General features: G+C 37.4%; 1 protein-coding gene across 2 annotated transcripts in view; it reads left to right on the forward strand.

Annotated features, from left to right (window-relative positions):
- AOX1 (aldehyde oxidase 1) overlaps window positions 1–15,365 on the forward strand; it is a 39,582-nt gene that overhangs the window by 20,932 nt on the left and 3,285 nt on the right. For both annotated transcript variants that reach the window (XM_059475825.1, XM_059475824.1), the window contains exons 21-33: window positions 868–992; window positions 2,427–2,560; window positions 3,772–3,859; window positions 5,343–5,429; window positions 6,887–7,078; window positions 7,371–7,598; window positions 8,641–8,736; window positions 9,428–9,556; window positions 10,049–10,123; window positions 11,861–11,913; window positions 13,494–13,608; window positions 14,211–14,276; window positions 14,862–15,050. In XM_059475825.1, the coding sequence (XP_059331808.1) occupies window positions 868–992; window positions 2,427–2,560; window positions 3,772–3,859; window positions 5,343–5,429; window positions 6,887–7,078; window positions 7,371–7,598; window positions 8,641–8,736; window positions 9,428–9,556; window positions 10,049–10,123; window positions 11,861–11,913; window positions 13,494–13,608; window positions 14,211–14,276; window positions 14,862–15,050 (1,577 nt within the window). The remainder of the gene's footprint in view (window positions 1–867; window positions 993–2,426; window positions 2,561–3,771; window positions 3,860–5,342; window positions 5,430–6,886; window positions 7,079–7,370; window positions 7,599–8,640; window positions 8,737–9,427; window positions 9,557–10,048; window positions 10,124–11,860; window positions 11,914–13,493; window positions 13,609–14,210; window positions 14,277–14,861; window positions 15,051–15,365) is intronic.

Consider the following 15,365-nt stretch of genomic DNA (forward strand, 5'->3'; position numbering starts at 1 on the left):
TTTGGGTTTGGCTGTCTGCTCTTCAAGTCTCAGTTCTACCTTTTTTCCATATAGTCATTAGGCCTGAGAAAATGGCTAAATCTAGTGTATTGTTGTTCTGCTGCTACATTCAAGTTTTATGCATCACCTGTTCTTGGAAAAAGTTACAGAATTAGGTTGGGAGGGAGTCTTAGTCCAACCTCCTACTTAAAGTAGGTCTGGTTAGAGCAGGTTGTTACAGGCTATGTCCAGTCATGTCTTTAATATCTCCAAATATGGAGATTATGCAACATCTATAGCATGTTGCATAGAAACCTGTTCCAGTGTTTCACTGCTTTCATGCTGATTTTGATTTTTCTTATCTCTAGCTGGAATTTTTTGTGTTCATTGCCTCTTCTCTTTCCATTGGGCTTCTCTGAGAACAGTCTGGCTTGCTCTTGTCTATACCCTTCCATTAGGTAGTTGTAGACAGATGTCTTCTTAAACCTTTTCTTCTTATGAATTAATAAATCCAGTTCTCTCAACCTCTTCTCATACTTCCTGTGGTTCAGCCCCCTGGTGATCTTGGTGGCCCTCTTCTTGACCTGGTCCAGTATGTGCATGCTTTGTTTAACTTATCTAGGCTTTATTGATTGTTGTCACCACTTGTGGGCAATAGTGTTCTGCTTTAATCCAGTTCTGGTGATGCTGCTGGAACAAGACCAATTTAATATTACAAGGATTTTAATTTGTGTTTTTATTTTAGATGTTGCTCTTTCACACAAGAAGTATCAGAGGATTTGGAACTGATTACCATCATTTACATGATGGTGGGCTGTTAGTTCTTCTCTGGTTGATTTCTTCTGTCCTTTTCCCTCAGTAATACTTGTATTTTTCTCATTGAATCAGGGGAGATTTGCATTGGGGGACAGAAACACTTTTACATGGAGACTCAGAGTATGCTTGTTGTTCCAAAAGGAGAGGATAAAGAAATGGATTTGTATGTGTCAACACAGCATCCAGCAGTTATTCAGGTAATGCAGAGCATTCTCAGAGAAAGTGTGTGGACTTGTGGCAATAGAGCTTTTAAAGTTTTGTTACAAATCTGTAGGAACAGAAGCCATAGAAACATGAAGTTGCCATCTAGATGTCCAATAATAGCTGCTTTGTCGTGCTGCTGTATTCTGATAAACACTGAGCACTCCACTGCCAGGATAAGTCTCTCCTTTCCTTTTGAACAAAGTACTTCATACCTCCACTATAGTAGGCATGAAAAACTCCCTGTGGAGTGCTTAGGCTCCTCCATCTCAGTTTTCTACTGGAGTGAGGAGCAATTAGTTCTCTACAGAGTCAGAACCGACTGAGGATCTGATCAAGTCTAACAGGTGTAGGTGAGACTGCTACTCCATGCAGCAGTCTCCTAATCACAGATTGGTTTGGGTTTCAAGGAACCTTTAATGACTATTTAATTCATCGCTCCTGCCATGGACAGGGCTGTCTTTCTCTGCATCAAATTTCTCAAAGTCTCATCCAACACACCCTTGAACACTCCCAGTGATGGGGTGTCCACAAGTTCTCTGAGCAACCTGTTCCTATGCCTTACTACCCTCATTGTAAAAGATTTATTTCTCTTGTCCAGTCTAAACCAGCCCTCTTTTAGTTTAAAAGCATAGCCCTTTGTCTTGTCAATACAAGCTTTGCTAAAAAGTCCTCCTCTGTTTCTTGTGAAATCCCCTTTATAATTTGAAAGGCCACAGTAAAGTCTCCCTGGAGGTGTCTTCTCCTGGCTGAACAACCTCAAGTCTCTCAGTCTTCATAGTAGAGGTGTTCTAGCCCTCTAGACACTGTCATGATGATAAATGACAAAACAAAGCTGCCATAGCTTGTGGTCTGCAGAGCAATGGCCATAGTGCATGAAACTGCTGGTATTTCAGACTCAACACTGGCATTTTGTGTTCAACGCCCAGTTCTGCTCCTTTTATAATTTCCATTATTATTATATTGCCAATAGCCAACTAGAATGAAGAACTCTGTGTTTGAGAAAATTATTTCAACCAAAAACATTCCTGACACTAGCAAGACCTTAGATAATTAAGAAACAAATAGTTTTATTTTAAATAAGAATGAGGTATTACCTTGGTAATAAAAATAATATAAACTGTTTACTAATCCATTTTTATTATACCCAAAGCTTCCTACTATTTATACAATGTAATTCAAGGTTATTATTGTTCACATTGGCCAATGGTCTTTTCACAGTCTGCATGGTAAAGATTTGAAATGTGAGCACTGTTGAGAGTTTGTTATTCTTTCTTTGCTTTTTAACCTAGGGTAAAGGAAAAGTTATATTCATCTGATAGAAGAATAGAAATATCTGTGGAACCCTTTTCTAGAAAAGGTTTCTATTTCAGAATCTAGCTTTTGGACTTCGTTTGGATTGGCATAAAATATTAAAACTTGTTTTACAGGAGATGGTAGCTGCGAGTTTAGGTGTTCCAGCCAACAGGATCATGTGCCATGTTAAACGAGTTGGTGGAGCTTTTGGTGGGAAAATCCTGAGAACTGGCTTACTGGCATCAGTTGCTGCAGTGGCAGCAAACAAGTAAGTGGCAGCATGTGTGTTTTGAGATATGAAACAAGTTAAGGAAACAAAGTTTCCATTTTGGCTAAAATGATTTCTCTTTTCCAAAGCTGCTAGTCAAAATGTCATACAATCCTGACTTCACACTTTGCAAGACTGTTCAGTACGTTTCTTTGTTTTGTTTTCTTAGATTACTGATGTTAAGCAGCTCTAGCCTCAACTAAATTTATGGGCTGCAAGATGATGATATTAGTATGAGCTAAAAATACTCAAAAGGACCAGTCCCTACCTACTTGGACTTCCTGCATACAATAAAATATGACACTAACCCTCCAATTGTGAACTTTGTTGACACAGCAGAATGCAGAAGGAAGAGTCATGAGTGGAACTGCTTTTAAGAAAAAGTAGTTTTAGCTCAGTTCTCAACGTCTTTCAGTCAAAATTAGCATAAATCTCTGAGGTACTTTGCTTTTTCTAATACCTCTTGAAATAGTTTAAGAACATTAACATGTAAAGCTCCATCCCCCATCTTCCAAATTTGGCAGGGTTAGCTGTCAGGGCATACAAAACTCCTTTATAAGCATAACTGATTTGGTGCTGAATTCACATTGGGCTACATCCTTTCAGCCAAAATGATCTTGTCATCTGAGGTGTTAGCTCAATAGGTTTATGTTACTTCTACTGTCACTGGTATAAAATTTGCTCTTGATTATTTTTGGCCACATTATCTGTGTTTTTTATTAACAGGCCATGCTAAAAATATTTCTTTTATGGTTTAAAGTATCTTTTTTATTCTTAGGACCTTATTTTAAACTTTATGTACATTTTTCTAAAGTAATTATTTTAAATGATATATGCATTTCTAGACTATTTTTCCTGTTTTTATTGTTATTGATACTTTGGTTTCATTCCAAGACAGTCTATTTCAGTGTGATTCTAAATAGCTAAGAAATGACAAACACTTAACACTGAAATAGATTCTTCAGGAGTAGTTTGCACTGAGGTATCTTGTTGGCTTTCAAGAGATAAAAATTCTGACATGATTGTAAATGTGAGAAATATGAAATCTGGACATCGTGTTAGGCATATGTTCAGGCTTATTAAAGTTAAGTTTAACCTAAATCATGTTTATATGCATGGCTGGACCTGGATACATGATGAGTAGCCATAGCCATCTTATTAATAACATCCTTTATTTTAATTGCAATTTGACTTTTCTTTTTTGGATTTAGAACCAGCAGAGCAGTCCGTCTTATTCTGAGCCGAGAGGATGATATGGTAATCATGGGTGGCCGACATCCTTTTATGGCTAAATATAAAGTGAGTGCCACAAGAATTCAGTGAAAAAATACCCACCTGTATTCTGCAAATAATATTTCAGTGTTACTGGGTAATGTGTTCTGTTGATGAAAATTGGTATAACCAATTCAATTTTAAAACAAAACTACTAGCCAGGAATCCAAGAGATAGTTGCTGCACAGCCCCTTTGTCTGCTTCTACCTCTTCTCTTCAGGGTTTTGTATTATTATTTTTTCTAGTTCTTTCATGTTCTTAATCCTTTTATAGCTCTGTCTTCTTTCTAGGAACAGGAAGATAACCTATTGCAGACTTGTTCTGCAGAACTTTATTTTAAACTCTCCATATGGTTAGATTCACACAAAGAAGCAGCTAATTTTTCACAGAAACAGTGTCATGCAGAAAACTCACCTTGTGGAGGAAATTAATCTCTTCCCTGCCCTTGCACTGTCATCAGTTATAATTATTCATTAGGATAATTTCTGCCTTCTTTTCCCTCTCTACTTGTCATATAAATTATGTGTGCCAGCCACCATAATGGGGTTTAAATTCAGGTTTCTGCTGAATCAATAAGCTGAATGATTTCTCTTTAAAAATACCTTTGGTTAATAGCTCTCCAGTTCAAGCTGGATGCCTTTTAAGAGGGACTCTGAACAATGGGATTATACCTGGGCAATTATACCCTTACAGTCTAAGCTCCCCATCCCTCACTGACCGTACAGACCAGTAGGAATATTAAGGGTCTGGAGTCTTCGCATTCTTCCTGGATTTCTTTCACAGTCTGTAACTGGGCCATTTCTTTTCTTATATCTAAGTGTGTAGCCTTTGCTAGAGATTGTAGCTTCCTTATCTTTCAGCTTGAGCTGACTCTGAGACCTTCTTTTATTTGACTGGGTAACAGTTCAATATACATAGGGGAAAGTTCACAGCTTGCAGCCTAAGGCTGCTGCAAATTTAGCTGCTAATACTAAGCAAGTTGCATGACATTCTATATAGGTAAAGTAAGAGAGGTTTTATAAGATGCTTCCCTAAAATTGAAAATGAGCTGTAGCTCGTGTGGAGAATTCAGGAACTGTTAGTAGCAACAGGTGAAAAGAGGGATGTGAGATAAAGATAACGTTTCTTCATTAATAAACATAAATGTCATATTCCTTCTGCCAGACACTATTCTTACCATTCAAGTGAGATTTGATTTTATCTACAGTAAACACTCCTTGGTGACACTCTTGTCAGCCATCTCAGGCAATAGAGAGATCCTTCCTTTCCTAACAGGCTTATGTTGTATATTCTGTGCTGTACCTATACAGATCACAGATGCCAGGAGGGAAAGCCTATATCTTAGAAATGTACTTTCTTTCTCTCTTGTCCTTCTGTAGTTTCAGAATGCTGCCCAGAGATTAATAGTGTGGTATGACCCTAAATGTGTGGGTTATGTTAATTTTCAAAATACACAAGCACTTTGGAAACAAGTGAATGCTGAATTCTAAATAACTGTTGATCCTTCTAGGTTGGCTTCATGACTGATGGTAGGATCACAGCTGTGGATGCTATATATTATATTAATGGAGGATGTACCCCTGATGAATCTGTCCTGGTAAGGATTTTATACTGACGAACCTTACAACATGGAGGAGTCATTAGCTGGAAAATTATGAAACCAAATTCCTTTGCCCATGTATTATTAATCTTATAGACTTTTAATATAGGGATTGTGGGTTTTTGGAAGATTTTACACTGAGCAGGTTAACCCTTCCTTATTAAATTTAGTGGAGCATCTCACTGCTTTCTTATATTGCCCTACACATTCACTTCATGAATGTTTTCTCAGGCTTACTTTTCTGTTATGAACATCTCAACTAACATTGTATTCCTTTTAAAATGTGTAGTTACTTTCATTTGTTCCTGCCTAAAGCTTTATGTCTTCAGGGCTGGGAAAATCTTTCTTGGCCTTCAGAAAATTCATAGTGATAGTTATCCTGTTGCTATCCCTATACATTTCTATACTGGGTCAGCATTTATTGTGCTGTATACCTCAGTTCCTCACAGGTCTGCAAACTATAAAATGTTTCTTGCTTTGATATTATCACTAGGTATTTGTGTCTGTTCAGGCTAATTTAGCTGTAACTGAAATGTTTCATGTACTACCCCTCATCTTCTTGTCATTGCCCCTCCTATGAGGATTTTCTGCATCCTGAAATCTGTCTGTGAAACTGCCTGTGGTATTGCTGCCTAACCTGCTTCTGAAAAATAGCTTAGGTTAGAAGAATATCCATTATTAGAAGTATGTACATTAATGCAGATCATGTCAGAACTGTCTTAAGGTGAAGTCCTACAATGATACCGTGAAGCTACTGGACCTAGCAGGAATAACCAAGGCTTGAATTTGTTATTCTGAGAAATCTACCTAACACTGAAGAGAAGACAGTGACTTCTTCATCAGGCATCAAACCTTTTTTTTTTTAATACTGACTCCTAGAGCCTAGTTTGAGGTCTCTAGTATAGCATTTTCCTCCTTATGTGGTTTTGAGTTTGGCATGTAAAACCTCTAAATGAAAAACGTAAGGACCAGAAGACACTGTAGACTGCAGTACCTATGGTTTCTGGTGGAACTAAAGTGTGGATTTCCATAGGATATGATAGTTCAGAATAGTTCAGAATGCTTTCATCAGTTCCTTTTAAAGCAAAAGTAGCTTTAAATCTAAGCTATTTTTAGTTTGTGTGACTTTTGGTATTGAAGAAGGAGCAAAATCAATCATAAAATGACATATCTGCTACATCCTTAACTGTGGATAACATTCAAGTACAAGTAACATCAGCTGTGTTCTGTATCAAAAGAAACCCAAAAAATTAATATATTGCATGAAAGATGTATTAATGAAGTCTGTATGCATGCATGAATACTCTTAATACCAATGATTGCCAGAAACTTAATTTTAAAGCTAATTGTCTCAAGTTAAGCTCTTTTATATGAGAGATGAGGAAGATTTAAATGTAAGTTTGAAAGAAGCACTGTTCTGACATTAAACGACATCTGTTTTTCTCCTATCTCAGGTAGCAGAAGTATCCTTATTAAAAATGGACAATGCATACAAGATTCCCAACTTGAGGTGCTGGGCTTATGCCTGCAAAACAAACTTGCCATCAAATATAGCATTCCGAGGCTTTGGCTTTCCTCAGTCAGGACTGGTGACAGAAACTTGGATAACAGATGTTGCAGATAAAACTGGCTTATCACCAGAAAAGGTGACTAAATGAAGGCGTCTTCTCTCCTGAAATGAAGTCTGTGGAATTGGAAATTTAAAAACCTTTAGATTAGTTTAATTGTTTGCACAGCTCTTTTCTAAGTCAAACATAATTTGTGCTGAAATAAATTTTTTTTAAAATCAATGTTTGGTTGTAGAATGTATAGCATGGTCTTACAAACTGGTAATTGTTAAAAAAAATACAGTGATCTTGTTGTTGTCTGTTAGTCCTCCCAGACAGTCAGTTTGTCTTTAACAGGATTGTGAGATAGCTGTAATTTCATTTTTTTCAGATTAGGGAAATAAATATGTATAAGAAGAGTGAGCAGACACACTTCAAACAAACACTTGATCCACAGAATTTAATACGGTGTTGGAACGAATGTATGGAGAAATCTGCGTACTACAGTAGGAGAACAGCTATCAGTGAATTTAACAAACAAAATTACTGGAAGAAAAGAGGGATTGCCATTGTACCAATGAAATTTCCATTTGGACTAGGCACACCTTACCTTTCTCAGGTGAGTTTCATGAAGAGTAAATCAGCTAAGCATTTTATCCATAGAAGATTGCAGTCGCTTTATCTTAGGATACAAAACGAATATGTTACCTTTTCTTGGAAAATTATAATCCACCTGATGATTGTTCCCTGAAGAGGCTGTAGTAGCCTGTAGCTCTTTTGAAGCTGAGATCAAAGCTGTTTGGATTTCAGGACCCAGGCAGCTTGGACCCTGCCTACTGAAAGGCTAGTCCCATCTGTTGAGGTGCAGTGTTGGAATAGGTGAGTTGAATGCACTTAGAAAAAGTTGTTGAAGTCTGATAGAAAAATGTTCATTGAATAATTTTTCCACTCCAGAAATAGTTCTGAGCCTCCTTTTTCTGCCTGTGGAGGTACTATGGCATGCTGCTCTTAAAGACTTAAGTCCTTTGATGCCATCAGAGGCTAAGGTTAAGAAAGCAAAAAAGGACAATAATATTTTTGGTCCTTGTATTTTTTTTATGTAGGTGTCCAGTGCTTCTGAAACAGACAACATTCTATCAATAAAAATTAATTAATTGACTGACTTATTTAATATCAAACTGGCTGTCTCTGTTCACCATTAAAATCACAAGGTCTTTGTAGTCTACAGTGCTACTTCTAGTTGAGTCCAGGAATAATATCTCATTTGGAAATTCGGCCTATGCCATTTAATAACCTCTAGGGCTCTCACGTGTCAAGGAGAGAGAAAATGGAACTTGCAGCAAATTGCACTTAGAGCCACTAGTTAGGGGTTTTCTCCAGCTTCTTTTGGAACCACTGAAATACTGTTGCCAGGTGTAGGTTTATTTCAGGATCTAATAACAAAAATTACCACAAAACAAGGCTTTTTATAATTTTCTTTCGAAGTTCATTATAGAGGAAGAGCAGCAAGTAGACTTTCAAATTTTGCCTTCTATTCAAAAGCACTAATCAGATAAACTGAAATACACTTAAACGCTTAGTATTTTTTTAAATTCAATTCATTACTACATTACAACACATTTCCTCATTAGTCTGATCTTGATTTTGTTTTTGTTTTTCAGGCTGCTGCACTGGTTCATATTTATACTGATGGGTCTGTGCTTCTGACACATGGTGGAATTGAAATGGGGCAGGGTATTCATACAAAAATGATCCAGGTAACGAATTATCTAAATAGGTACTGCCATGTGCTTTATCTATCATGCAGATATACAGTGTGAAGGTTTTCTTTTTGGTTAGTTAGTGTACCAGTGGGACAGTTTCTTTATCAGCATAGCCAGTACTACTTTACGTTGATAGAGTTAGAAAGCAAAGGTACCTTCATTAATTTGCAGAGGCAGAAGGAAGGAAAAAACAGACTGTTTTTTGTTCTTCTAATAGCATGTGAAGAGGCTTCTTAGAAATAAGATTTTTGGGGGCTGATCCCATAAAACCCATAGTGAAAAAGGCAGAGATTATTCAGATTGATAGTAGGATATCAATAGTCAGGATGATAACATTATGATCCTATTTGGTAATGGATAATTCTGAGACAGATCTGTAAAGGTATTTATAAGGTCAATCAAAGTTTGTGACCTGGGCTTGCATAATTTGCTGTAAGTCCTACAGGGTATAAGCAAGAAAATCAGGAATGAGTGTTGGACTTCAGAGTTTGAGTGCAGGTAGAACATTGTCCTTTTCTGTTTCTTACTACTGCCAAATTGGACAGAATTATCTCAGCTGGAGATTGGAAGAGAACTTGATAAAATTTTTATCTTGCCTGCTATCACTGACTTCTAGCAAATACTGGGGAATTGTTGGAGTGTTTAGATTTTTTCTAAAACAAAGAATATGTTGTTCCTGGAACAGGTTGCTAGTCGGGAATTGAACATCCCCATGTCACGGATCCACTTCTGTGAAACGAGCACAACAACTGTTCCCAATGCGTGTGCCTCAGTAGGATCTGCAGGGACAGATGTCAATGGCATGGCTGTGAAGGTAAAGAATAGTACTTAGTTGAAAAAAATACCCTATCCCTTGAGGTGTATGCTTGCCAGACTTTAGGCCCTGGTGATCCCATATATATCAAGTTTGGGATTACCAACAGTACTGCTGGAGATGGCCAAGAAGAAACATGACTTGACAGTTTCTCTGGAATGGTGCTTGAGTTTTCAGAATATGATCTGGACTTTCCCAGAAAGGCTTATACTTGACAAAGTCTCTGTTTCATCTAACAAGCTAACTAGTCCTATACAAATCTTGCACTCTGTTCATGTTTGAAATCTACTGATTCATACAGGTCCCAGCCCTTGTAACTTAACCATTTAGAAGTTTCATGCCTTTGTAGTTAATATGACACTTCCTGCAACACCTTTTCAAACTAAGATGACAGTAAAGCATACACTAATTAAATAGTAACTAGAACATGACTTGAATAGTACCAAATGTATCTGTGTTTATTTTGTGATATATTCTCCCAATTTTCACCAGGATGCTTGCCAAACTCTTCTGAAACGCCTGCAGCCCATCATTGAGAAGAACCCAACAGGAGCCTGGAATGATTGGGTAAAACCTGTGAATCCCACTGAATGTGTTTGAGTGCTGGCAGAAACTGTGATAAATGTACTGTAGTCTATAAATCTGCTCAGCCTAATAATCCTAAAGTTAAAAACTGTAGAAAAAGGCTGTGTCACAAAAAGGTGAAACTCAAGAGAAGGTTCTTGGCCAGGCACAAATGATTATGTGGAAGATAAAAATTAGATTTATTGCTAGTGCAATATCTAAGTAACAAATCTATAATCTGTTAGAATTGATTATAGTAAAATCAGGTTATGGTCTCTCCTGTTGAGTCATGAGCATCAGTGAGATCCCCTGGCTTTCTAAACTGTTCAGAGGAGTCTAGGTGCAGCCAGGTCTGCATAGGCTCAGATTTGGTCCACAGCCTATGTCTAAAGGGTTGCAGTATGTTGTGGTGTAACCTCAGCCAGCCACCAAGCACCACACAACTGCTCACTCATTTCCCCACCAGTGGCATCAGGAAAAGAGTCACGAGAGTGAAAGCTAGAAAACTTGTGAGTCAAATTAAAGACAGTTTAATGGATAAAGCAAAAGCCATACACACAAGCAAAGCAAAGCAAGTAATTATTTCACTCTTTCCCATGGGCAGGCAGGTGTTCAGCCATCTCTGGGGAGAGCAGGGTGCCATCACATGTCATGGTTACTTGGGAAGACAAACACCAGCACTTCAAATGTCCCCCTGCTTTACATACTGAGCATGCTGCCATATGGTCTGGAATATCCCTTTGGTCAGTTATCCCAGCTTCCCATGCACCTCCAGCCTCCTTGTTAGTGGGGCAATCCAAAAAGCAGCAAAGGCCTTGGAATAACAACAAAACACTAGTCCAAAACACTTAATCTCCTCTAATAGACATACAATTAATTTCAATCATTCAGATATACCAAAAGTATTATCAGAAATGTCTGACCAAAGAAGGAATGTTAATATAGGCAAAGTAACTTTGTATCTTGGGAAGTCAGTACAACCCAACCAAAAGCCTCACAAAAATTTCTTGACTTGTAAATTGAGTAAATCTAACATGAGAATCACTCAAAGGAAATAGATTCAGGTCCTCATACTGTCACTTTTATAACTGGCAGAACTTTGTAAAGAAGAGCATTTATCTTGAAAACTGTCATTTTTGTGCAAATAGGTCATGCAGATCTTTTATGTCAGTGTGGTGGTTTGACCTTGGCTGGACTCCAGGTGCCCAACAAACTGCTTTATCACTTCCCTTCTCAGTGAGATAGGGGAAGAAAACAGGATGGAAAAAAGCCAACAAGTCAGTGGGTTAAGATAAAGGCAGTTTATCAAAGAAAAAGCAAAAGGTTGCACATGCACACAGTCTCATGACCCAGTATAATTAGTGACTTATCAACCAAATCTGGTTGGCTGACAGAGAGACCCATCTCTATTGAACTTGATCAGAAAAACTGAGCAGGGCCCTTTCTGCCTAGGGCATTACCAGTAATGAAGATTCTGCGAGAACACTGCTGTTGACAGGTCTATTTCTTCTTGTATCAGATGGTTCGTGCAAAAGGAGTTTAGTTCTGTAGCTTTAGACACTGTGTGCAGCTAAACATGCTTAACTCAGTTTGTCTTCCTTTCTTTACAATTTTTACAGTTTGGGTTTTAAGTAAATATGTGTGGGTAAATATAGATATGTAAATAAAGTAAATATGTCTATGCTGTGTTCCTTCCTGACTCCTTCCTTGGTTAACCATCAGCACTGCTATATTTTACAGATTGGAGAAGCTTTTAAGCAGAGTGTGAGCCTTTCAGCTACTGGCTATTTTAGGTAATATATTTTTGTTCCTTAAAAATGCATCAATTAGACCAGGACTGATTTCTGAAGATAATTAGTGCTGTAAAGAGGATATCCTGTCTTATAGGTCTTTCTAATAGCTCATTTTATGTTTTATATAATTAGTTGCTATAGGGGAGGGTTGGAAGCATAAAGTTTAGGTGTTAATTTATGTCCAGTCCTCTGTGGACTCTCTAGAAAGTATTAAGATAATATTTTATGCCATCTTTGCTCAATAGTTTAACATTTAGCAAACCAGAAAGCATCAAGAAAGTAACTGCTGCCTGTAAGTCATGTGCAGAGTGGGATATCGGTTATTTACTGGAGCTGGATTACTATAAGCTATAAATATCATTGTTCCCACTGCTCTCAGAGCAGTCTCTTTTTCCTTTTATTTGAATTCTTTCACAATATTTATAAAGAGCCAGAAATGAAAAATTTTTCTGCTGTAACTCAGGTGGGATTCAAAGCAATGCTTTTCTTTTGGCCTGCTGTACCTTATCTTTTTTATTCTTCTGCTGGTGGTTTTTCCTTATCAATAGCAACTTTTCAGGTCTCTGGGCAGTCTGGAGTGAGTTGAAAAGGCACTTAGGAAAACCATACTTTTATAAAACACCAAGAAATACTAAAATCAAATGTCCCTTCCTGCTGTTAAGCCTGTTCAAGTATGTCTTCTGCTTGTGCAGCTCTTTAGGAATGTTGATATCACCACAGTAATGCACAAATGCACAACAGTCATACTTTGCTATTGATATTTAGTTGTGTCCAAAAAAATCTGCAGATCCCTAAGCCTCAGATCCTGCATTGATCTAGTTTTTAGCCAGTCATATTCTCTACTTCCAAGGATCTCAAAGGCAGCTGAGGTAAATGGATTATGAGGAGTTGAGTATATGGAGTTTGCGTATCCCTTTTTCAGTGCACGGTTCTGTACTATGTAATTGCTTTATGACAGTCTTAAATATGCTCAACAAAGACATTTCAGTCATACATAGTCAGAAAATACACCTTAGTCACAAAGCTCCCGTGTTTGGAAGACACCACATTTCACTGTTCTATGGTGTCCTCAGTGAATCCCACTCCCTTCTAAATAATTACACTTTTATTTCAATATTCCTCTTTTAACCCTCTCACTCAGTTCTGTAGGCTCTTTCTGTAATTTTGACTTTTTCATTTATCTCTTGTAAATTATTCTTTCATAGATTCTGACAAGTTTTCCTCCCTTTTTCTAAATTCTTTTATGTGCTATTACCCCAGTAACTACTATCTTAAATGTTTATTCTGTATTTGGTTACTGTGCTTTTGTTTGTATATTTCTAGGATTATGCTGGTTATAGACTCTCCTGAACTGAAATAGCTTGTTTGTCTGCTACAATTTTATATAAATACCAGAGGCATGAAACCTAAAGTAGTGGTGCTCTGTAGACTTTCATGAAATTTTGAAGTTCTGAGCTGTTACTTAAGATTTCCCTTAAGATGTTGTACTTAAGATTTCACAAGCAGTTTCAAAGTTTTGTGCTTATCTGCTTTGTTATAATGTAAACTTTGGTCAATTTTCTTCTTGTTTCTTCCATCAGAGGTTACAATGAATACATGGACTGGGAGAAAGGGGAAGGACAGCCATTCACATATTTTATTTTTGGAGCTGCTTGTTCAGAGGTTGAAATTAACTGTCTAACAGGAGATCACAAGGTAATAACTGAATGTCAGAGAAGTTTTGACAGTAATGCGAATAAAGTTTGCTCCAACAATCATTTAGATTTGAGATTAATAAGTCACCTGTCTTCATATGATAGTAAATATATCAATGGTGTAAATATGAATTATAGGTGGAGCAGAATGGAAGCTGTGCAGTACTAACCAGCTTCTGACATACGTGTCAATGTCATGTGTGCTCACCTTTTGGGTTATGCCTGACATCTAACATGTTCTTTGCTTGTTCTGTCCCTGTTTGCCAGCAAACACCTTATAGCAATATTCAACTTCCAGGCTTTTGACCATCTGGCCAGCTAAAGGCTACAGACTGATGATCATATGCCCTCTTTCTGTACATTTGTATGAGCGTTTCCTTCAGCAATGGGAAAAATCTGGCAGGGCTGTCTCTGGCTAAACTTCTGTAAAAGCTGAGACATTTTGCTTGTCATGAGATATTGGAAATTATTCTGAAATTATTTACATGGAGGGCCTCTATCTCAGCATTTCTTATTTCACTGAATTCCAGCTCTGACCCACATTATTTTCTAATGCTTTCATTCCATCTCTCTGGGTGATATAAATTCTAATTTTATTAACAGAACCTCAGAACAGACATTGTTATGGACATTGGATGCAGCATAAATCCAGCTGTGGATATAGGACAGGTATGTGCCTAGAATTTTCTGATGCCTTATTCTATTACACTGTTGTCCTCATGTGAAATGATGATTACCTCATTAATTCAGAAAATACTCATTTTTTACTAGTTTATAGAACATATTAGAATGTCTTTTGTCTATAAGACTTGCTCCAATTGAATCGGTGTCAGAACTCTATAGATGTCAAAGAAGCTTGAATTTTACCCATGGTTTCAGCCTGTAGTGCTTCCAGAATGTGTGTGTGTCTTCTACGTACTGGACTTAAATCCTGTTTGTGATCTACAGTCTCCAAGTTGTTTGATCTGCCTTCCCCAGTTGATAGCAAGGACACATGTTTATTCACAGCAGGCTGGTCCATAGATGTCACCACTTCATTATACAAGCATTTGTCCTCTCAGGTATGAGAGAGGAATGTGAAAGCTTTTCCATTGCAGTTGCCCCAGAATGTTGAAGAATCTCATTAGGCAAACAGAAGTGCGTTAGGCCTCACATATATCACAGTAACAGCTAGTGATACAAAAGAGTTTTGGTGAAGTTTTCTTGGTTAACCAAACATGAGTACATAAATGCCATTTCTTTTCTTATTTAAAGATTGAAGGTGCTTTTGTTCAAGGTGTTGGACTGTATACAATGGAGGAGTTAAAGTATTCTTCAGAAGGAGTCCTCTATACTCGGGGTCCAGATCAGTATAAGATCCCTGCTGTTTGTGATATTCCAGAACAGTTTAGTATTTCCCTGCTGTCACCTTCTCAAAATCCTTATGCCATCTATGCATCCAAGGTAAGCCGATCATCACAGGGCCTAGTTCTTAGATCCCAGGCCAAACTGAGAAATTATTTTGATATAAAACGCATATAAGTTTTCAGTTCCTCCTCACAAGTGTCCAGTAAATTGTTTTATTTATGACATCGGGGAAGCTGATAGGACAGAAAGCCAGATATTGTTGTGTCACTTTAATTGTTGGCAAGTAGTGATTTTAAGTTTTTGTTAACAGACTGTACACAGAAGCTGCAAAATCAATTTAAAACCATACTTTTAAATGTGGTGATAAACTGAAAAGTTAGAATAAAAATATTAATTGACAGAGAAATCATA

This window comes from Ammospiza nelsoni, chromosome 7 (assembly GCF_027579445.1).
Source record: "Ammospiza nelsoni isolate bAmmNel1 chromosome 7, bAmmNel1.pri, whole genome shotgun sequence".
NCBI classification, from domain to species: Eukaryota; Metazoa; Chordata; class Aves; order Passeriformes; family Passerellidae; genus Ammospiza; species Ammospiza nelsoni.